Source organism: Octopus bimaculoides, chromosome 7 (assembly GCF_046866305.1).
Source record: "Octopus bimaculoides isolate indiv1 chromosome 7, ASM4686630v1, whole genome shotgun sequence".
Lineage (NCBI taxonomy): Eukaryota > Metazoa > Mollusca > Cephalopoda > Octopoda > Octopodidae > Octopus > Octopus bimaculoides.
The window spans coordinates 76,366,753-76,391,650 of NC_142934.1; the positions used below are offsets into that span (position 1 = coordinate 76,366,753).

At 37.2% G+C, this 24,898-nt stretch overlaps 1 protein-coding gene across 4 annotated transcripts in view; it reads left to right on the plus strand.

Moving 5' to 3' along the window:
- The window catches only part of LOC106878152 (uncharacterized), a 44,447-nt gene extending 20,708 nt beyond the window's left edge, over positions 1–23,739 (plus strand). Inside the window, exons 3-6 of one of the 4 annotated variants that reach the window (XR_016242668.1) lie at positions 7,536–7,796; positions 14,464–14,541; positions 15,405–15,573; positions 20,825–23,739. Coding sequence is in view for 1 of the 4 variants with exons in the window: in XM_014927286.3 (XP_014782772.1) it covers positions 7,536–7,796; positions 14,464–14,541; positions 15,405–15,448 (383 nt within the window). In the remaining 3 variants the exon portion in view is untranslated. Of the gene's footprint in view, positions 1–7,535; positions 7,797–14,463; positions 14,542–15,404; positions 16,311–20,824 lie in introns of those variants that run through there. The other 3 variants (XR_001410469.3, XM_014927286.3, XM_014927288.3) reach the window with 3 other exon arrangements.
- The last annotated feature ends 1,159 nt before the right edge of the window (positions 23,740–24,898 follow it).

Genomic DNA, 24,898 nt, shown 5'->3' on the forward strand with positions numbered 1-24,898 from the left:
GCAACACCAGGCTCCAATCTGATTTGGCAGAGTTTCTACAGCTGGATGCCCTTCGTAACGCCAACCACTCTGAGAGTGTAGTGGGTGCTTTTACATGTCACCCGCACGAAGGCCAGTCAGGCGGTACTGGCAACGGCCACGCTCAAAATGGTGGCACTGGCAACGATCTTCAGGTTCATTTTTAGTATTCTTGTTTGTGAGAGCAGTCGAGTTTATTTCATTTCAGATATTCTCATTTTAAAGATCATCTCTGGCTAATCGTTGAGAGGAAGTTAGTGTTGCCTTGACAGAGGTTTGTGCTCTCAGAGTGCTCTTATTATTATTGTTCAAGGTGGTGAGCTGACAGAATTATTTGCACACTGGACTAGAATGCTTAGCAGCATTTCATCTGTCTCTACATTCTGTGTTCACCTTCCACCGAGTTTGACTTTGTCTTTCATCCTTTCAGTGTTGATAAAATAAGTATCAGTTAAGCACTGGGGTCATTGTAATCAGCTTATGACCTCTCCCAAAATTACTTGCCTTGTTCCAAAATTTTAAACTATTATTATTGTCATGATTGCCATCATTATCATCTTCATCATCATCAGTGTCACTATGCAGAGTGGTAAGTTCTAGATTAATTACCTTGCAGTGTTTAGTTAAAGCTTTTCTTATGTTCTCACAAACGAGAATACTAAAAATGAACCCAACCACTCTCAAAAATTAAGCAAAAAAAAAAACGGAAAAATAATCCAGAATCTTTATACAGTACATGATTGATCCCAAAATCTAATCAGTTCATGCCAGTCACAAGGCCAAACATCTCTGAAAGTTTCATCTGAATCCATCCAGCGATTCTTGAGATATCTTGTCCACAGACAAACAAACAAGCAAATATGACTGTAAACAATACCCTCACCTTCGCTAAGGTGGAGGTAATAAAAGATAATAGATAGTTCAATAAAGCAGCTTAACCCATTAGCATTCAAACCGGCCACGTCTGGCCCAAATATTCTACATATTTTATGTTCAAACCTGGTTTCTCACACCTACCTTATAATGTCATTCTAAAACTAAACAATCATATCATTAATATCTTGAAGCTACAAAATAATGCATAATTAATTCAAAACAATATGAATAAGTAAGTATTGCATTTGACAGAGAAATCTGAATGCAAAAGGGTCAAAGGATGCCTTAAACAACAAATGAGACCTAATTATTTTCTATCTATATTTACAGTAATTTGTAGCATTGTCATTAGTCATTCAAATTACTGTGATATAGCCACATACACCTGTGACACTGTAAGTTGTTGTGTCCTAGATTCACTTTGTCCATCCACCCAACTTCTCTGTCCGCTTTTCCTGGGAGAGTTGGTGGGGTTGAATTCTTGGGCACCTCCTCCGTTAAGTGCCTTCAGAAGCAACTCTCATTGCAAATTCTGACCAGCTGAGATTATGGACATTATACAGCCATCTTGTTCTAGGACTCCTGCCAGTTGGTTGGCTTGAAGAATCTGCCTTGTGATTCTTTCTTGTGATATTCTAATTACATATCTATTGTATTAGAGATGTGACCTCTCAATGTTGAAAAGTTGCAGCTTGATCTGAAGAGACACCCTGATCTTTGAGCTATGCATCCTATCAAATAACATGATTCCAGAGGTCCCTTGAAAGAACCTTATTTTGGCTTCTTGTTTTTGCAATTGTACTCTTTCAGTCATTACCCTACATTCACAACTACAAGTGAGGATAGACACTGTAACCAAATTGAAGATAGCAAGTTTGGCTTTTTTTTTATTACCAATACTTGTCTTCTAAGAATCAATTGCTGGAGCTGACACATTTCTATTTGTACCACCCCAAATTGCTGTGGTATCTTGAAGTACAGTCTGTGGTAAATCAAAATTACTATGGTGCTGCTAGACATTTCATACTGAACCCATTCGCTTTTATCATCAAGTCAGAACCTTCTGTGACAGTGAAATCAAAGCAAGCACAAACCCATACTGTACTACAACAACAGCATTTCCTATTGCACTGCCATTGGAGAAAATACCACTCCCTACCATTGCAATATTTTCTATGGCACTACTATCACAGTAAATACCACTCCCTGCTGCTGTGTCACTACTAGAGAATTTTTCTGATACTATTATCAGAAAAAAAAGCACTACTACCATCATAGCCACCCCACCACCACCACTACCATCACTTCAGCCAATGTTCAAAACAACCACTCAAAGAGCAAGTTCATTGGTACATCTCTTGCAACAGTGTGTACTATGTATAGGGTGAGGTATAATTGTGCTTATAGTATGAATAAAACTTATCATATATCTTGAGGGGAATTCATTGTGGTAATTTTGTTTAAATTAAACATCACTACATTTCACCTAAAGGAATACATGCACGTACGCACGCACACACACACACACACACACACACACACACACACACACACACATGTAATGAGTAAGAATATGTGAAAAAAGGTATATAATAGATACAGACAACTATGTTTAGACTGGATTACATAACTAAAATCTAACATTGAATGAAGGAAGACTGATTACAGGTAAATAAAAGACACCTTTATATATGTATATATAAATGTACACGTACACACACACACACACACACACACACACACACATATATATATATTATATATTAATATATATATATTATATATATATATGTGCATGTTACTTATTAATCTCTTATCTCATATTACAATATAAGTCCAGTCATCATATCTGAGAGTAGAGTAAAAGATTTGGTGTGATATATATATATATATATATATATATATACACAAACATATACACTTATATACATATATATAACAATTTAATAGTGTTCCTAATTATATACAGTAATCCATCACCATGTCGCGGTTCACCTATTATGGTTTATTATTTACATCGTTTCCTCCGTGGTGTTGTTTTGCATTTATAAAATAATAAAAAAACATATATATAGTACAGTACTGTTTCTATTACGCATATTTTCACCTATCGTGGTGCGGTTTTGGAATGTAACACCTGAACACCCGCAATAATCAAGAGATTAATGATTATTTTATTGTGTTCCCATTATATAATGAACACACCCCACTATATAATGAATTGATACCCAACACACTCATTTTACAACAGATTAACACACAAGCTCCCCACTACATGGTGAGTTAATATCCCTCTCCACTAATTAATGTACTAATACACAAATCCCCACTATCTAATCAAGCCCCAGTCAATTTGAATTTGGAGACCTTGAAATAAAATATATTTTGATTGGACTAACGGTATGTACCTATTTATGTGTGTGCATTTGTCTGTTAGTCTGTTTACACATTAAGCATACATTGGTATTTGAGAAAGAGAGAGAGAGAGAGAGAGAGAGAGAGAGAGAGAGAGAGAGAGAGAGAAAGGGAGGGAGAGAGAGGATGAGATCTATACTGCCAAATACATGTATATTTACATCACCATATGCAAACACTCAAATACTTACAAATGATTTAAAACATCACACACACACACACACACACACACACACACACAGATCTACATCACAACACTTGTGTCATTATGCAATAACTGGATTGTAACTGCAGGGAGATTACTGTCTTAAATAGTATTATATAATTCATTGCTAACATAATTAGCCACTGGCTCCTGATTATTCATTACAAAACAAAGATTAGTAAAGATTTCATATATCTGATGACATCTTCAGTTAGTCAATGGTGCTGCCAAAGAACTACTTTACGTCTACATGTGTCTTTGCAATTTTCAATGATTTATACTATAAATAGTAGTTCATCTGGTACACCCATTCTTTGAAAGCAACATGCATGTGCACACACACACACACACTCACACATTGAATGATGAGGAACATTCAGAGTCATTTAAAATAAACAATTAAACTGTACTTCACTCAACAGGTAAATTCTAAATTCTCTTCATTGGATTTCATGTAGCATATAGAGTGTGTAATCAAGACATTGCAAAGAAGAACGGAGAATTTTAGATCTTCAAAATATATTTCTTAAAGTATTATTTTCATCAAATCAATTCACTTCACCCAGTTATATGGGTAACATCTTGAATAAAGCTGCATAGTAATATCAACCTTTGGATGAATGTGTATTGCAATTGATTTAATATTTATTGTGAACCGAGAAAATAGTCCATGATAATTTTTTTAGACCTTCTAAATAACTACCCAAAGGATTTTGAAGAAAATTTGCATGATAGTACAGTACACTATTTTTGCTTTGTATACAAAATTTATCGTATGTAGCTGTCTTAGTTTTCATATTATTTTGCATACTTGTTTTTCAGGTGTACCGCAATAATAGTCCTAGTATAAGAATGCACTGTTTTGATCACTTATAAGGATAGAAATACCAACTATTTCAAGAACAATTATTTTAAATAACTCATATAACACAAATGTACCATTGAACAACAAAATACATAAATAACATATTCACAGAAGCTTTGACTCTATGATTAGTGTTTGGTGTATGAACATTTTGTTTGATGACCTCACAAATGAGGTTGTTAGTGGATTCAGTCAGTGTTTTGATAGTAGAGGGTAGGACTGCCTTAGCAGAGTCTTGTATTGCCTTCCAAAATGTTTCCTTAGATGTGTACTGCTTGCCATTCTGGTAGATCTCATGTTTGACGATGCTCCAGGGGTTCTTGATAGGATTCAAATCTGGAGAACAGGCTGGCCACTTCATTAAAGTTTCTCCTTTGAATCCCAATGGATTCATTAAAGTTTCTCCTTTGAATCCCAATGGATGTTTGATTCAAGACTACAACTTTTAATGTTTTTTTTCTACTTCTCTAGATGCATTAAGTTGAGGGACAGACTGGGGATAAAAACTTAAATTAGCATGAGTGCCATAACAATTTCATGTTGAATTAAAAGGGGTCATGGCCAAAATAAAGTTGAGAAACACTGGTTTAAATTATATCTGTTTATTAGCTTAAATATATACATATATACATAGGTACAAGCATGACTGTATGATAAGAAGCTTACTTCTGAACCACATGGTTTCGGGTTCAATCCTACTGTGTGGCACCTTAGACCTGTGTCTTCTACTATTGCTTCAGTTCGATCAAAGCCTTTTAAATGGATTTGGTAGATGGAAACTGGAAGAAGCCCATTGTAGATATATATATATGTATGTATATATTTATATTTATATATGTGTATTTGTGTCTGTGTTTGTCCTCCATCACTACTTGACAACTGGTGTTGGTATATTTACGTCCCCATAAATTAGCAGTTCAGCATATGAGGCCGATAGAATAAGTACTAAGCTTAAAAAAAAGTCCTGGAATCAAAACTCTTCGAGGCGGTGCTCCAGAATGGCCACAGACAAATGACTGAAACAAGTAATAGAACTGGGGTGGGAACACCCTGGCATGCATGCCAAACATGGCACTCCAATAACTTGTGTCTAACACACAAAACCCTCTCTCCCTCTTTCTCTTAATAGTATATAGCAACTTTTTATTGCTCAGATACATTTTAAATTACAAATTAGGCCTACCGTTATTTAATGATCTCCTCCCAGACCCAACCAATATTTTGGTTTCAGCCTCTGCAACTGGTATTCGTTGACAAGACAACCACCTCACCTACTTATTCAGAATTTCTCTCGATGTGTGCTACAGCAGTGACATCATCATTATGCCGTTTTCTTGCAGAATGAGGTAGAATCTGTGTATAGAGGATTGAAAATGTACAACAATGGTCGATGGCTTAGCCGAGGTTTGGTTCTGAAAAGATTTATTGAATGCTTAACCAACATGTTTCTTATCAAGAATTGTCTGACATCATGTGGGTTTGTAAACTGATGTTTTTTGCAGATTTTTATGACCATTTGATTGACTTGAATGTTAAATTACAGGGCTCTGGTATGACACTTGATGTTATGTTTAGTTACATAAAGGCTTTTGAAATGAAACTAGAAGTTTCTAAGAAGGATGTGGACAATGGGAGATTTAGATACTTCCCAAACCTAAAGAGGTACATCAATGATCTCTCAAAAGATGACAGAACAGAGCACCAATGTCTTCAAAAACTGTTTGTAAACATTAACAAGTCAACTGTTGAGCAGTTTTTTTACAAGGTTTGCTAAATTCAGGGAACTGGAAGAGATAGCAAAATTCATGAAGTTTCCAAACATTATCAAACTGGAGGAACTAAACTTACAAATGTTTTCATGGATAGACATGGTTGATATTGAAATGCAGTTGATTGAATTTCAAAGTAGTTCAATTTGGAAGCAAAAGTTTATTGACCTTAGAATTGACTTAGAAAATATTTTTTAGAAAGTGATTAGAGACTGGAGTACCAGAGAGGAGTGTGGAAAACAAATTATTATGGACTTGGAATGACATTCCAGAAAATTTTTCCAGTTTAAAAAACTGTGCAACAGCACTAATATCTATGTTTTCATCAACATATACCTGTGAATCCTTGTTCTCAGTGATGAACTTTGTTAAGTCTTGTACTAGAAGTAACCTGACGGATGAAACTAGTAGTGCATGCATATCTGAAGGTTACAAAGTATAAACCTGATACAAAATCTCTGTTATCAGTGATGCAGCATCAGAAGTCCCACTGATAATATTGTACATACATGTATATTGAAAGCAGTCAGCAAGTGTTCTGTCAAACTGGTATTTCATCTGACTGATATTTTCTTTTGAAAGTGGCAAAGGTTATCTGCAACTTTTCTGCTGGACTGATATTTTATCTGATGTTTTCTTTTGAAAGTAGCAAAGGTTCATTGTTGTTTTGATGTAACTTTGAAGGTGAATAAATACATTTCCCATCATTATATAGTGTTTTACTGCTCTGTGGTGTTTTTATTATCATTTATTAAAAAAGTTCTTAACATACACTTTCTTAAGAGATATCAAGTAGCCTAATATGATGCTAACAAATGATGATAATGACAATGATGAAGATGGTGATATATGCATATCATCATCGTTTAACGTCCACTTTCCATGCTAGCATGGGTTGGACGATTTGACTGAGGACTGGCGAACCAGATGGCTACACCAGGCTCCAATCTGATTTGGCAGAGTTTCTACCGCTGGATGCCCTTCCTAATGCCAACCACTCCGAGAGTGTAGTGGGTGCTTTTACGTACCACTGGCATGAAGGCCAGTCAGGTGGTACTGGCAACAGCCACGCTCAAAATGGTGTATCTTACGTGCCACCTGCATAAATGTTCTCAAAAAAACTTACTTGGCACGTGGAAGAATTTTGTGTCAGAGATTTTGCCACTTTTGGCACACACTCTCAAAAAGGTTGCCCACCCCTGTAATAGAATAACAGAATAGAATATATATTTTTTCCCTTTATGAAAAATGTGCCAAAATATTGTTTGCTCTATAGTGTACCATATGTACACTAATCTTCCTAAAAGGCCTTCAATGAACTCTGCCCTACTCACTTGCTTCCTGAATATTCTTTCTATTTTATTTTATTATAACTTTTTTGTTTTAGATTTCAACATTTATGAAAATATCAGAATCGACAATCTTTCAACAACTCCAATGCTAACTACTGCATTAATTTCTGCACCAACTCCTATTCCAACTGCATCACCTACTGCATCAACTACTACACCGACTACTTCACCAGCTACTGCATCAAATGCATCAACTACACCAACAGGTGACTATCCTTCCCTTACAAACAGAACTTCCACCACACAGCCAAATGTCTACATCACAAGGACATCATCTGGCCAGATTTCTGACACAGGTAAGTAAACTGAAGATGCTGCTGCTGCCTACATGCTTCTTTTTCTTTTGTGCTATCCCTTTAAGTGAGGTCTGTTTTTAGAGAGAAAGAGAGAGAGAATGTATGTGTGTGAAAATTACCTATAGGCTGTGCATGTGAGTAGTACAAGGCGACAAGCTGGCAGAATCATTAGCACGCTCGGCGAAATGCTTTGCGGTATTTTGTCTGTTGCTACGTTCTGAGTTCAAATTCCGCTGCGGTCGACTTTGGTTTTCATCCTTTTGGGGTCGATAAATTAAGTACCAGTTACGCACTGCGGTCGATGTAATCGACTTAACCCCTTTGTCTGTCTTTGTTTGTCCCCTCTATGTTTAGCCCCTTGTGAGCAATAAAGACATAAGAAATATTAGCATGCTGGCAAAATGCTCAGCAGCATTTCGTCCATCTTTACGTTTGGAGTTCAAATTTTGCCGAGGTCAACTTTGCTATTCAAATCCTTTTGAGGTTCAATAAAACGAGTACCAGCTGAGTACTGGGGTCAATGCTATCGATTTACCTGCACCCCCCTCCCGTAAATTGCTACCCTTGTGCCAAAATTTGAAACCAGTATAAGAGTGATACAAATAGATAATATTCTTTTCTACTTTAGGCACAAGGTCCCATACTTTTGGGGAGTTGGGTGGGGGGGGGGGGAATTCGATTAGATTAACCCCAGTATGCAACTGGTACTTAATTTATCGACCCGAAAGGATGAAAGGCAAAGTCAACCTCGGCAGAATTTGAATTCAGAATGTATCAACAGATGAAATACCGCAAAGCATTTCGCCCAGCATGCTAACGTTTCTGCCAGCTCGCCACCTTAGAAATAGATAATATTGATATAACAGCATTATATTTCAACAGGTGAGTTGCTTCACCTGTCACCTAAACCCCATGGATAGGTGAGGATTCTGGCATACAGTTTTTGCTAATACCACCACTACTATTACTACTGCCACTGCTGCTGCTGCTTCTACTACTATCATCAACAATGAAGCTATGACTACATCATACCTCTTTCATCACTACTACTACTACCAACAGAAATACTTTTACTAGAACTACCACTAACAACTAATAATGTCACTACACAATTGCTGCTTCTACACTAATACCACTGTCACTAGCAATACTTTCACTATCACCACTACCACTACTTAGTAATGCTTTTAATTACAAACACTTTCCACCATCACCATTTGTAAGGCTTTTTCCTGTTGCTGCTGCTGCTACTATAACGACCACCTGTCACCTACAAACATTCGCATAAGAGCCAACAAGGAAGCCACTATGTAGCTTCCAGACCTGCTAGAAATAGCAACCTAACCTATGTCATCTCACACACAGATGTCTTAGAAATGGAAAGGTGCAATGTGATCCTAGACACACTGTGAATGAAAAGAAAAGAACATACTGGAAATTCACTGTTGGAACAGCTTTGAACATAGGTCTACTTGCTTAAAGCTGACCTTGGGCTAAACATCTCTATATCCATCCATGCAAAACGGATAAGAGGCTCTAGCCTAATGTGAAACCTGAACTTCATTTCAGCTGGTAATAAACTCAAACTAAATGTGAAACAAAGGACTATTTCAAATTGCTCTTTAATTATTATAGAAGGCACATGGCTCAGTGGTTAGAGCATTGGGCTTTCAATCATGAGATAGCGTGTTCGATTCCTGGACTGGGGTGTGTGTTGTATTATTGAGCAAGACACTTTATTTTCATGTTGTTCCAGTTCGCTCATTTGTAGAAATGAGTTGCGACATCACTGGTGCCAAGCTGTATCAGCCTTTGCCTTTCCCTTTGATAACATCGGTGGCATGGGAAGGGGAGGCTGGTATACATGAGCAACTGTTGGTCTTCCATAAACAACCTTGCCCAGAATTATGGATCAGAAGGGAACTTTCTTGGCTCAATCCCATGGTCATTCATGACTGAAGGGGGTCTTTACCTTTTATCCTTTAAGTATTTTAGTAATCATTGCTAAATAAGTATGATGTATGTATGAGTTATGTGTTTATATAGATGTGCCTAACACACTCACAAACAACAGGATAGACTAAAAGAACTAGAATGATTTACAAGAAATGTAAACCCCTATGCCTCTAACAGGGTAGGAGTGTCCCAATAACAAATTATGCCAACCGGTATTTCTTTACCCTTCTGTTTTGGTCTGTACTTTACTGTTTTCAGTTCAAGTTTATTAAGAGTTAGACTTCTAATCAAATGAAGTACTAAAGTACCATTATATTAGTTTTTGGTTAGCTTCTCTTGTTTATTCCTACATCAGATTAGGTTGCTATTTCTAGCAAGTTGAATGGCCACATAGAAGCACTTACCTTGGCTATTTATATAATGTTGATTAATTTATAGTAGTATGTTATATTAGTACTGCTAAGTTATACACTGGTAGAAGTGCTTGGCCTAGTGGTTAAGGTGTTGCACTTATGATCAAATGGTTGTGGTTTCAATTCTTGGATCAGGCAATGCATTGTGTTCTTGAGCAAAACATTTCATTTCACATTGCTCCAGTCCATTCAGCTGACAGTATTGAGCAGTACCTATGATAGACTGAGATGCTTAAAATATCTGGCAGTGTGGGTTATGGTCTAGTCACCTGTATTGTAAACCAGGTGGTTCATAAAGGAGTCATACCCAATGACTGGTGTAGCAGCACCATAGTCAACTGCTACAAAGATAAAGGTGATGTCTTAGATAGAAATAATTACCAAGGTATCAAGCTGTTGGATCAGGTGATGAAAGTAACAGAGAGAGTCATAGCCCAACTAATTAGGGAAAGAGTTAGTCTAGATGTGATGCAGTTTGGTTTTGTGTCAGGTAGAAGCACCACTGATGCTATATTCCTGATAAGGCAACTGCAGGAGAAATACCTAGCCAAAGATAAACCATGTAGTTGGCTTTTGTTGACTTGGAGAAACGATGATGATGATGATGATGATGATGATGAACAGGTGCAAGCATGGTTGTGTGATAAGAAGTTTGCTTCCCAACCACATGGTTTCAGGATCAGTTCCACTGCATAACACCTTGAGCAAGTACTATAGTTCTGGGCTGACCAAAGCCTTGTGAGTGGATTTAGTAGATGGAAACTGAAAGAAGCCTGTCGCGCGTGTGTGTGTGTGTGTGTTACTCTCTCTTTGTTTTCATTTTGACTAGTTGTAAATGAGTGTTACCCTCATACAGGTGGGGTATGTTTCCATTCTTTGGAAACATTCCTGGTCATTAGCAAGTTTTACTGTACTTGAAATCTAAGGCAATATTTAGTGAGAGGAGGAGCATCTGGCCATCAAAAAATCCACCTCAGCAAATGCCATCCAGTCCATGCAAGCATAGAAAACTGGACATTAAAACAATGAGGAGGAGGAAGGGGAAGAGGAACCAGTTAGTTGCATAGTACACAATTACTTATATAATAGTAATGGTCAAATTGAACTAGATAGTTTATACAGTAGCATGAGTTAATTACATGGTGATACTGATTAATTATATTCAGTCAACTCCTTATGCAGCACTCAAAATTACTAAAACTCTCCAGCAGCCAGCATAAAATAAATGAAAATGTTTTGTCGATTAGAGTCAAAAGAATGTGTGTTAATTTGTATTGATTGATTTGTTGTCATTAAAAGAAAGATAGATGTATTGTAGAACTGGATACTTGTATGGTAGTACTGATTAGTTATATTAATTAAATTAATATTGATAAATTATATACAATACTGGCTAGTTGTGTTGTAGTACTAGTTAAATGTATGTATTATGTGCGTGTGTGTATGTATATATGTATGTACATATGTATGTATGTAGGTACATACATACCTACAATTTAGTTAAATGGTAGTACTGTTTAACTGTATATTATTACTACTTAGTTACATGTCCCATACTACTGGTTGTATGATACTTGTCATATAGCAGGCCATTTCTTTAACAATTTTTTTCCCAGTTATTTAATTAAGATAACAGAGGCAATGCACATGATCTTTATATGACCTTCCAAATGGACAATGCTAATTGAGTTTGTGTCAATACAAGTGATAATTTGCTTGTAATTCTGAAGGTTGATATTGCTTTTGTTGTTATTTTTCCTGAAGTAAATTCCAAATGTGCAGGTCTGTGATCAAACACTTTCCACCAACGATCATCCTATCTTTTATAAATACCTAAGTGTCCTTGCCCTTTTTAAGTTGCTAGGGAATGATCTGAATCATTTTTGGCAACTGTTCCCCACAGGTTGAACAGCTGCAAGGACACCTTTATTAACTTAGGACAATTGTCTTCATAGAAGAAGGAGGCAGAAAGTAGCTCTGGATGGCTGCAGTTCTAGAGGGGAATGATTGGGAAATTGTTTAGTGCTGTTTTTGATGTGGTCAACTAATTAACTATTTAATTGACCTGTGGGATAGTCATTCCAACTATGACTATCCCATATTTTTTTAAGGTATATGTAGAGCAGTTTGCAGAATCCTCCCTGGAGATAGTCTCTCTCAGCCCTGCTGGTTACAACAATACTCACCATATTCTTTTGAGTATGGGGGGTAGGTGTCGTTTAATCTGTCTGGTCTGTAAGATCGCTATCATCACCACCATCTCCACCACTGCTGTACTACACTACAACATACTACATCACCTACTATTACATCCAGAATTTTACTGGTATTTCATATTAATAACTTTGGAAAGGATGAAAGGCAGAGTTGACTTCATTGTGATGTGAAATAAGAATGTAATGGGTCGGAACTAAATTCAACAAATATTTTGCCGAATACTCTGTCAGTTCTGTCAAAACAACGTCGCTGGTTCTAGTTCGAATGCTGATGATTCTGGAAGGAAGAATGTTAGGATAGATTAAACAGGAATCATTAGAGGTGAGTGCGTAGAGTTATGAACATTTAGCCGGTTAAACTAGGCTTCCAAATATCGCTGTAGTTTCATGATGGCGATTTCTTACCAAGTCAAGAGTTGTCTTTCTTGTAAGTATCTGCTTTGATGAATAGAGGGAGATAACTGCTTTAAGCTAATGTAGCTTTTAGAGCACATTACTACAAATAAAGATTTTTGTATATTTTAGCTGATTTTCATCACTATCATCGTTTAACGTCCATCTCCCATGCTAGCATGGGTGAGAGGAGAAGGTGCGATACTTATGCCCTTTTCATCCCCACCTCCCTGTCTGGCGAAATTTATGTGCCTGATGATCATCCTGAACTTCTGCCAGAGAAAGAGGCAGAAAGATAACTGCATTCTGGTTCAAATGCTAGCAACAGAATGAAACCTACTCACTCAGGGACCATAAAGCTTTGGAAGTGTTAAATATGGATGTGTGTTAGGCTTGGTTCTTCATATTTCTGAATCCAAAATTCTGTTCACATTTTCTTTCTTATGGTTTTGGTGAAGATCTTTCAAGATTATGCTGCTTCAGGGGCCATTACAGTTATGTTTTTCATGTAGTTGATGTGTTACAGCATTAGGTCTATATTACTTGTGTCAGTGAATATGCTAAGGCGACGAGCTGGAAGAATCGTTAGCACGCCGGGCGAAATGCTTAGCGGTATTTCATCTGCCGTTACGTTCTGAGTTCAAATTGCGCCGAGGTCGACTTTGTCTTTCATCCTTTCGGGGTCGATTGCCAGTTACCCCCGGGTGTCGATGTAATCGACTTAATCCATTTGTCCCCTCTATGTATAGCCCCTTGTGAGCAATAAAGAAATAAATACGTCTGCATTTTGGTGCAGTTTGACTGTAGTCTTTGCGCTCACAATGAATTTTCGTGATTATTGTGGAGTGAAATTTTAAGCATGGCTTTTCCAGTGTAATATATTGAGTTATTTCCCTTTAATTGTTAGCGTACTTGTTTTATTTAACCAATCATTTTAATAAAGTTGTTCCAGCATCGACCGCCTGATTAGTAAGCCATATATAAAGTATACTTTATTGTATCTAGTTATCTATGTCGTTATAATAGCATAATAGTCATGCTTCATCTTGTAGTTTGTTGAGTAGATGATAGTGTAGTTTGAGGCAGATTTTGCTGCTATTTCTAGAGGAGCAAGCAACCAGCTACAAGCCTCCTCATTGATTTCATGATAATATTGTTTTCGTTGTTGTTGTTGTTAAAGCCGTCGTCGTCGTTGTTATCATCTGAGCATCAGTTGTTAAGATACCTACGGAGGAAAAGACAAGAGTCTGTGGATGCTCATTCAATCTGCTAGAAATAAAAACCAAATCCCCTTCAAACCATACCCTACTATTTTAAATAAGTAGTCTTTTCCATTTTATCTTTTCCCCTGTTTTATTCATTGGAATGCAGCTATGTCGAGGCACTGCTTTGAAGGGTTTTAGTTAAACAAATCGACCCTAGTACTTCTATCTTTTGTGTTTGTCTTTTTTTTTTTTTTTGAAACCTGGTATTTATTTTATTGATTCTTTTGCTGAACTGTTAAGTTACAGGGACATCAATCAGTGAATGAGTAGGAGGAAACAAACACACACAGACATATGTGTGTGTGTGTGTGTGTATGTATTATCTCAGCCATCTTAGTGGAGATCGCATTCTCTCCACTACAGTAGGAATAACAGTAACTTATCACAATCTAATTTTCCTTTGTGTCTCAAATGTCTATTCCAGAATCGAATCCCTATGAAGATGTTGTGATAAGAACACGAGAACAGCCAGTCATCACGAAAAAAAAGCCATCAAAATTCAGTAAGTTTGATTTGACTTTCTTGTTTCTTTCTCTGTGTGTGTGTGTGTGTAACATATTAACATACTGTCATCATTATCATGACATGCACAGCCACTTTATCCATACTGGCATGGATTGCACAATTGTCTTGTGACAGTATCAGTATCCTATGACTAAACACTTCTCCTGATAACTACAAGGATACATGTTTGTATGAAACTGAAACTGGCGCTCCGTTGCTTACGACGTCGAGGGTTCCAGTTGATCCGATCAATAGAACAGCCTGCTCATGAAATTAACGTGCAAGTGGCTGAGCACTCCACAGACACGTGTACCCTTAACGTAGTTCTCGGGGGCATTCAGTGTGGCACAGTGTGACAAGGCTGACCCTTTGAATTACAGGCACAACAGAAACAGGAAGTAAGAGTGAGAGAAAGTTGTGATGAAAGAGTACAGCAGGGTTCGCCACCATCCCCTGCCAGAGCCTCTTGGAGCTTTAGGTGTTTTCGCTCAATAAACACTCACAACGCCCGGTCTGGGAATCGAAACCGCGATCCTATGACTGCGAGTCCGCTGCCCTAACCACTGGGCCATTGCGCCTTCACACCTGTTTGTATAGGCATATATAAACGAACTGTGTGGTGGGGGAGGTGTTTGTTTGTATGAGTATTACTAAGTTGTTCAAGCAGTCAGTTGGTGATTATATGATTCCTGTTCTTTTGTCATTTATTAATTAATGTACCTGCCTAACACTTTACTCTAAAGCATAAGTATATTGCGTTCTAACAACTCAATATCAGTATTGCTGTGCTTAAGCAAGATCATTTTATATTTTTCTTCTAATGCAATTCATATTTCTTTCATCTCTTTCTTTATTTTTCAGAGAACCCATTCAAATTTTTCAAAAAATTCTCCAAGCGCAGTTGAAGCAGTTTTATAGCTCATAATATGGGCTTATAATGTGGTGACTTTTACCTGTTTCTTTTGCTCACATCTTCAGTAGAGCAATGTGCCTGCTAGATCAAAGACTCCAGTAACAATGATTTTATCATGTAAGAACTCAACCTCAGACTCCTCTCTCTGTATTTCTTTGAGTCTCTTCATCTCCTTCTCTCTCTCTCTGTATCTCTCTCTCTCCCTCTTTTCCTTTCTCATTCCTTTTTTTTTTTTGGCCTCTCTTTATGCTTTGTCTTCCTACACATACAGATTCATATACATACATGCACACACACATACACACATAAATACATTTACTCAGACACACCTTCAATCAGTGATGTCTCGATGTCAGACATTTATTTCTTCTCCACTTGAATAATTGTATGTTCTAATCTTTTATGTGCAACTTTAGTTGTAGATTGTTATGTAAATAATTGTTTGGAGAAGACAAGTGTCACTATATATACATGCCATTTTTCTTGCTTCCCTTGATGGTGCTGAGTGCAATTTTTCCCCGCAATGACATTAATCCATTTCCAGCTGTAAGACTGCCAAAAAGGACTGGCAAGCAAGGAAGTCTTTATTTTCTGGAAGTTTCCTGTTGTTCTTCCTCAATCCAGAGCCCTGAATTGATTGTTAAACCCTTCCATTTGTGCCACGGTCAGGTAATGACCATGGTATATGTTGCTGGCCATAGAGAATCCTACAAAGAAGACAGAAATAAAATGTCCAAACCTGTCCAAGTTAGTGTCTGTGAAATGCGAACCCTCACAACTTCATCTGGCATTCAGAAAAAAGAAACCTTAAGTAGAAAATACAATGTGAATAAAGTTTATACTTTGCAACCACATATTGGGCTCTCCCATTCTCAACTGTATACACCAACATATCACAACTTTCTCTATTATCATCTTCATTATCATCATTATTGTCATCATCATTATTGTTATCCTCCTAATCATCTTTTTTTCCCCCTACTAGCGTCATTTGAACAAGTCCTTAAAAGATCTTGGTACCTGCTGCAGTCTTTTGTCATCTTGACACATGCTGCAAATAAAAAGATTTGCTACATTTTCTTTTGGCATAGTTTTTAAAGCTGGACGCCCTTCCTGCCACCATGCACAACTACTGTGTGTATTATGTGTATTTTATCCTGTCACCAATACTAGGGAGGCTGTCTGTAGTATGACTAAAGTGTTCATTTTACCTCTAATCAGTTTTCCTTACTGCTCTTTTAAACAGGTTACTTTTGTTGTAACTTGCTGTAGCTTACCAAGTTTGCATCTCTTTTGAAAAACTTTTGAAATTATTACTGGAATAAATGCCCTCAAATCATCAGTCAGTGATTTACCTTCTGAAATTTGCGCTTTAAAAGATATATATATATATATATATATATATTTATAAGTGAAATCGTGATGGCACCTGTGCCCAGCGTCGCCTTCCTGGCACTTGTGCCGGTGGCACGTGTAAGACATTTGAGCGAGATTGTTGCCAGTGCCACTAGACTGGCTCCTGTGCAGGTGGCACGTAAAATACACCATTTTGAGCGTGGCCATTGCCAGTACCGCCTGACTGGCCTTCGTGCCAGTGGCACGTAAAAGCACCCACTACACTCTCGGAGTGGTTGGCGTTAGGAAGGGCATCCAGCTGTAGAAACTCTGCCAAATCAGATTGGAGCCTGGTGTAGCCATCTGGTTCACCAGTCCTCAGTCAAATCGTCCAACCCATGCTAGCATGGAAAGCGGACGTTAAACGATGATGATGATGATGATATATATATATATATATATATATATATATATATATATATATATATATATATATAGATAGATATATATATATATATATATATATATATATATACACACACATACCATTGTTTTAATGTCCCCTTTTCCATGCTCACATGGATCATATGTAACTTGTTGAGGCAGTTTCTTCATAGTTGTATGCTCTTCTTATTTCCAACCCTCACTTGTTTCCTAGTGAGGTACTATTTCTCCCATACCCAGACATGTTTTCATGAAAGATTGGAAGCAAACAACACTGTTTAGTATGACAGTGATGCTCACTTGCAAGTACCGAGTGACGTCAAAACAAAAAGACATACACACATACACACACTCTCACCTTCCTGATTACAATGCACTTCCAATTCCTTCATGATTGCACCCTACTTTTCCATTTTAGCCCACATCATTTCCTGCAAATCGTCTTCTTTATTCATCAGTGTTAAATGTTCAGCTCTGAGGAAAAATATGAGGCACAAATACATGTATGTGATATGTATACATATATGTGATGGATTTCTTTCAGTTGCCATCTATCAAATCAGTTCATAAGGCTTTGGTTGGACCAGGGATGTAATACATGTGCGCACACACACATACACACGCATTAATGACTTGTAGGTGTGTGTGTGTGTGTGTGTGTGTAATGGTGGCAAATGTTATGCCCTTCAGTGTTCTTGTAAGAGTAGTTATCAGTGGTTAAGGCTTTCTATGTGACTGGACTTGTGATCAGCAAAAGCCACTGTTCTTGAACTGCTGGGTATTTTAGAGTGAGCTAACTCAGGGTTGTTGCCTTCAAGGGTGATAATTCTGTAGGGCTGAAGCCAATTTTTTAGAGTTGATTAAGTTAACACCATTTCTGGACTGGTACTTGTTTCATCGACCCTCCCGTCATATGAAGGATGGAAAGCATATAGGCTCTTACCTTGAGCTGGCGAAACAAACTTCAAAAGAGGGAACTACTCTGCACTCTGACTGGAAAACTTATTGCACAACATAGTACACTTCCACTACCCATGTAACCTCCTGGCTAAAATCTACAATCTCTCATAACTCACTGCACATGTCTGATCATACTAGCTGCTCATTGAAGAAAGAGGCAGATCAAAACATCCTCTTTTTTTACATGACTTTAGTTCCTCCCTTGCTTCCAGTTCCTTGAATTCTTTCAATGCTGATTTACTACCCCACATGGCACCCCTGATCTAAAAATCACTTCAGTATCCTCTCAGTCCATTTCAAAGTCATCTATCCACCTAAGTGGACATCGCTGTCCAAGGCTGTGGAGATGACCGTTCCATCCAGGATGTGACAATGGCGTTCCGTCAGCAAGCACTTCTGTCACCTTTCCTTTTCTCCACTGAGTTGTGCACTTCACATTGAAAGGATTTACTCACACCTCATACCTTATCTGAACTGGTGCAGGTCCTTTCTCTTCCCCAAAATGCTGTGATACTCATTTTCCGGTGTCTCTATTTGTACCTGAACTCTGTTCTTTGCAGGACCGACTTCCCATCTGTGGGTGACATGTTGTACCAGAGGACCACCTCTGTGGGGAAGATTTTCCCCGTCTCAGCTATGGCCTTGACTGTGCAATGGTGTCTTTCCACAAATTCATTTCCACTTGGGCTATATTCAACTCTGAAGAAGCCAAAAACAAATGATAATTGTTTAAAATTTAAAGTATTACATGACCAAATTTTGACTTGGGATCACAGGTTAACAATCCTTGATCTCACAGCAAATGACTTCAGTTGCTGAATAACATCTATAGTCACTAGTTCTATAGCTGTTTTGCAATGTTTCACTTTCACAACCAGATTACTCTTATCAATGTCATTAGTATAATTCCATCTTCCAACATCTTGTGAATTTCATTGTTGGTTATTGCTTTCCTCTGCCAAAACATCGGTACATCTGGCATACTGATTCCCTTGACTTCCAATGATGATTCTCACTTAGTCCCTTTCTTCAGACCTGCTTGGCTTGGAGAGACCTATTCATCCATCAATCCATCCATCCATCCCTCCTTCTGTCCAGACATCCATCCATCCGTTTCCAGTATCCATTATTCCTGGGAAGGTCATTGTGGGAAGAGTCTACAGACATCTCCTCCATAGGGTCCTGTCAGAAGTAACCATCATTGCTGCTGGATTCCCGAGCATGACCAACAGAATCTACGAATATTACCTAACCAAGAGTAAAATCCTTGCTAGTATAGTTTTTAGGTTTATAAGGATATGCAAGCTCAACTAACGAAGATCGAAGTGAAAATCATTGGTAGGGTAACAACTGTTATTATAGTTAAGCATTTTTAATTTTGTGTATAGGAGACTATATGCTGTGTGGAGTGAAAAATCAGACAGTTCTAGCCCTTGAGTAAGGAACCATTCTGAGAAGTAGGGCAAGAATAGGAAATGTTAGACTTTTCATTCTTCACACCAAATGAATTGATCAAATTCTGCTATGAATTCTTGATTAATTGCTGCTAATGTAGACAATCAACAGTTTACCTCACATTTTGGATTTTGTCCTATTTTTAAAATGTTTTTACTGAATCCATCTGTTCCATGGTCCAGTTTTCCATTCATTTCAAAGAGTTTCATTTCATGTCAACAATTCTTCTGGGTTTTTTTTTTTGTTATTTTATTTTATTGCAATGTCTAAGATGAGTTTTTACTCTTTAGCTTGTTTCAGGCAGTGAACTTTGGCCATGCTGGGGCACCACTTTGAAGGGTTTAGACAGTGAATTCCAGCATAAGACTCCAGTACTTGTTTTAAAGCCTGATGGTTAAATTATCCCTATTTTACTTTTTTGTTAAACTGTTAGGTTAGAGAGATGTAAAAAAAAAAACTCTAGTTTTGTATCAGTACTGAAGACAGTCTCAAACAGTTTTGATATCAATGACAGGTAAATCAATAATGTAGAATGTATGGCACTACAATTTAGCCAAACGCCAATATTCAGATTTTTCCTTTGGAATCATCATATATTTTTTTACATAGTGATCCCATAGAGTTGGGATCTCCAGCATGGTTTTGTGTTAAAAGTTTCACATTGATTTTTCTTTTCCTGGATACCATACTAAACATCCTGCAACTGGATAATCTCTGAGGGGAATTTTTATTTTTATATTTATGTTGTGTTTTATGTGGGGTTTTTTTGTACATGAAATTCAAATCATTTCTATTTATTACAGTTTTATAAGAACAATAAATAGTACATTTCAACTCAAGTTGCCTTAATGAGTTTCAATATATACATGTGTGTGTGTGTGTGTATTTGTATTTGTGCATGTCTTTTCCTTTTTTTTAATATTTGAAAAAATATTTCAAAACTGTCTTTTACTTCCCTCATACAAGTATGCCCAAAGTTCATAAGTAAACAGACTTCACAGGTCAAATTCAACATTCACATATATACATATATATATATATACATATATATATATATATACATATATATATATATATATATATATATATATACATATATATACATATATATATATATATATATATATATATATATATATATATATATGTTCTTTTATTCTTTTACTTGTTTCAGTCATTTGACTGCTGCCATGCTGGAGCACCGCCTTTAGTCGAGAAAATTAACCCCAGGACTCATTCTTTGTAAGCTGAGTACTTATTCTATCGGTCTCTATTGCCAAACTGCTAAGTTGTGGGGACGTAAACACACCAGCATCCGTTGTGGGGAGAAACACATACATATATATTTATATATATACAACAGGCTTCTTTCAGTTTCCATCTACCAAATCCACTCACAGGGCTTTGGTCGACCTGAGGTTATAGTGGAAAGCACTCACCCAAGGTGCCACGCAGTGAGACTGAACCTGGACCCATGTGGTTGGTGAGAAAGCTACTTACCACACAGCCACTCCTATGCATACATGTAGCAAATGTTATAGACATGGCTCATATATAATTGAAAAGAGGAAGGAAAGAGAGGTTGAGTACTACACTGTATTAAAACCATACTTCACTATGAGATCCAACTTTAAACCAACCTTATGTTTGCTTTTCTCTGTCACTGTCTGTCTGTCTATCCCTGTCTGTATCTCTCTCTCTCTTTCTCTTGTTGTGTCACTCAGTACCCATTGAATTTCAAATTACATTTTTGAACCCCCCCCCCCCCCCCTCCCTCATAAAAAAAGTAGGTGAACAAACATTTGGAAAGGAAGCTTTAAAATGAAAACAAAACAAATTAGTGGGAGAGGAAAAGTCATTTTACCTAATGGAAAACACACACACACAGACTACAAGCTTCTTTCAGTCTCTGTCTGCCAAATCCACTCACAAGGCTTTGGTTTTTTGGTCAGCTCTGGGCTACAATAAAAGACACTTTCCTTAGTTGTCTTGCACTGGGACTGAACCTGAAACCACATGATTGGAAAGCAAACTTCTTATCTACACAGCCATGCCTGCACCTTTTGTATACTAAAATTCATGAACACTATCATCTTATATAGGACAATTGTTACAATTATTTATTATGTTTGTATCAATCTTTGGTTTTTGTGTATCACAATTTAGCAATCTGAAGATATTTTTCATCAGAATCTGGGTGCACGTGCAATGTATTCTAGCACGGATATAATACATACATAAAAACCACAGCTGTTATTTTTTAAATTATTTATAATTTATGAATGACATCTTCTCATGTGTGATTGTTTTATAACTATTTATGTTTATACCAATCCTCAGTTTTGTTCATAGTTATTTGTAAACTCAAACCAGAGCACTTTTCTCTCAAGTATTGACTTGTACTTTACAGCACTGCTGGAGCTAGACCATTGCTTGATACTCTTTTATCATCTCTGAATGTGAAGATTTAGATATATTGTTGTTGTTTGCTCTTTCCCGGTTTCATTGGCATATGGGTTCCCCATCTGAACTGGACGCCAGTCCATCGAAGCTGCTAGATGCAGGAGGAAAGTGTAAGAGGAAGTTATGGTGAAAGAGTCAGCAGAGGTTTGCCATTACCTTCTGCCGGAGCTGTGAGAAGCTTAGGTGTTTCGCTCATAAACACACACATCACCCAGTATGAGATTTGAACCCACGATCCCTCGACCATGAGTCTGCTGCTCTAACCACTAGGCCATGTGCTTCCACGAAGATTTAGATATAGTTGTTCTTTATTCCTAGATCAGCCCTGATTAAGTAAACCTATGATCAAAGCATTCCAGACATGGCCATATCATCCCGTTTCTACTATAATCTAGACTCCATTACCTAAAGTAATATTTCTGTATTTCATGATAGTAGAGTGTAATTTGAGTGAGATTTGACTACTATTTCTAACAGATTGAGTAACTGCAGAGAGGCTTGTTCATTGGCCAACTGAAGGTTCCAATTATAAAATAATCTCTTGTTTTGACAAGCTTTTTGTATATTTAAATAATTGTTTCTAATTCAGGCCCAAGGCCAGCAGTCTTGGGAAGAAGAGGTATAATGGATACAATTGATTAAATTTCACCAGTACTTTACTGATACTTTATTTATTGACTCTAGAGGGGTGAAATGTGAAGTTGATCTTGATGTGACATGGACTCAGAATATAAAGAGCTAGAAGAAATACCACGAGGCATTTCCCCCCACCCACTCCTAGTGCCCTAAGGCTTTTGCCAGCTCATTACCTTGTCTGTTATTGTCATCATTTAATGTTTGCTTTTCCTCACTTGCATGGGTCAGACAGAACTTGTTGAGACACATTTTCTACAGCTGAATGTCCTTGCTGTCACCAACCTCCCGCCTGTTTCCAAACAAGGTAACATTTCTCCATGACCAGACATGGAAACAAACAACACCGCTTGGATGACAGTGCTGCTTGGTTACAACAATCATGCAATATCAAGACAAGAGTACCCATACACACACACACACACATACACACGCAAACATAAACACACGCATATGGTGACTTTCTGAGACACATTTGTTCTTTTTCTTTCTCTCCATTTGTCTTTTCTCTCCTCGTTTATTCTTTCCGTAGAAGAGCAAATGCCCAAAGTATGAAAGCTGTTTCCTGTACGTAAACCTAATACAGTCTGTCTTTTTACCTTGTCTTCATGTTATTTATAATTTTTGCACTATATTTACGATAGGCTTCTTCCAGTCTTCATCTAGCAAATTCGTTCACAAGGTTTTGGTTATTCACTAAGGCTATAGCAGAAGGCAAGAAAAATGAGGGATAAAAGATTGAGTTACATGGATAGATAATATGAAGAATTGAACAGACTTAAAATACAGTGAAAATATAAGGACAACACAAGAAAGACTGAGATGGCAATATCGAGTATTCAACTGGCTGAGGGTGGATGATATCTGATGATGGCGCTGAATTCTACCATCAGCTGATTTATTTCTGTTTTGAAAGAGAGAATTTCTTGAAAATATTATGAACTTTTCATCAACACCAGAGATATTTTGAATAAAGTTTTCAGTGAAAACATATCAAGGTTTCTTCCACTGCTTTTTTTCTCTTTTTTATGTTTTTTATTACTCTACACTATTTTCCTGCAATTTTCAAAAATTGTTGAAATGTCACACACACACACACCACTCTCTCTCTCTCTCACACACACACACACCACTCTCTCTCTCTCTCACACCCACACTCATACATATGCCCCTGCTATGTGATAAAACTGCTAAGAACGACTCACTCAGTCTCATTCCATTGTAACTTGATTCTCTCTTTGACTCTAACAGGATTTTGAATAAATTGTAAAAATAATTATTATCAGGTTTTTTTTTTTTACTTAATTTGGGTTCATTTTTAGTATTCTTGTATGTGAAAGCAGTTGAGTTTATTTCAAACATTCTTATTTTAAAAATCATCTCTGGCTAATCGTTGAGAGGACGTTGATGTTGCCTTGGTGGAGGTTTGTGCTCTGTGAGAGCTCTTATTATTATTGATTGTTTATTGAGAAGTGGTTGGTGTTCAGAAAGAGCATCCAGCTGTAAAAATCTTGCCAAAACGACCTCGCCTGTGCTTGTGCCATGTAAAAAGCACTTATCACCTTGCCTGTGCTTGTGCCACATATAAAGCACAAGTCCACTCTGCTAGGTGGTTGGTGTTAGGAAGGGCATCCAGCTGTAAAAATCCTGCCAAAACTATCACAGACGTCTGGTGCAGGCTTTTGCCTGGCCGGCTCTTGTGGTACTGCCCCACCCATGCTAGCATGGAACGCGGATGTTAAATGATGATGATGATGATGACCTTGAAGAGTAGTTTTGAGAGGCCTGATTTGGCCTGTTTGAACATAAGACAAGAAGAAAATTTGTTCTTAAGTGCTAAAGGGTTAAATATAAAGAATCTTTAGAGCGAAGTTACTGGAGCATCAAGAATTATTAACAAATGAGCACTATAGAGTTAACTTCCAGTCAGAGTGGTGCCTCAACAACCTGGTAAATTGTATATGAATTAACATTAACATATTTAATCCATGAAGCATTAAAAATCTAAAAATAAATAAGTTGTGAGTAAAAAAAAAGCAACCTAATTATCAATGATTAATGTTATTTTGTTTTTTTACCCAGTAAACACAGAAGGAAACTGGAAATGTTTTAGTCCTTTTGTTAACTTCTCAGCAAAGAATATTCATTCATT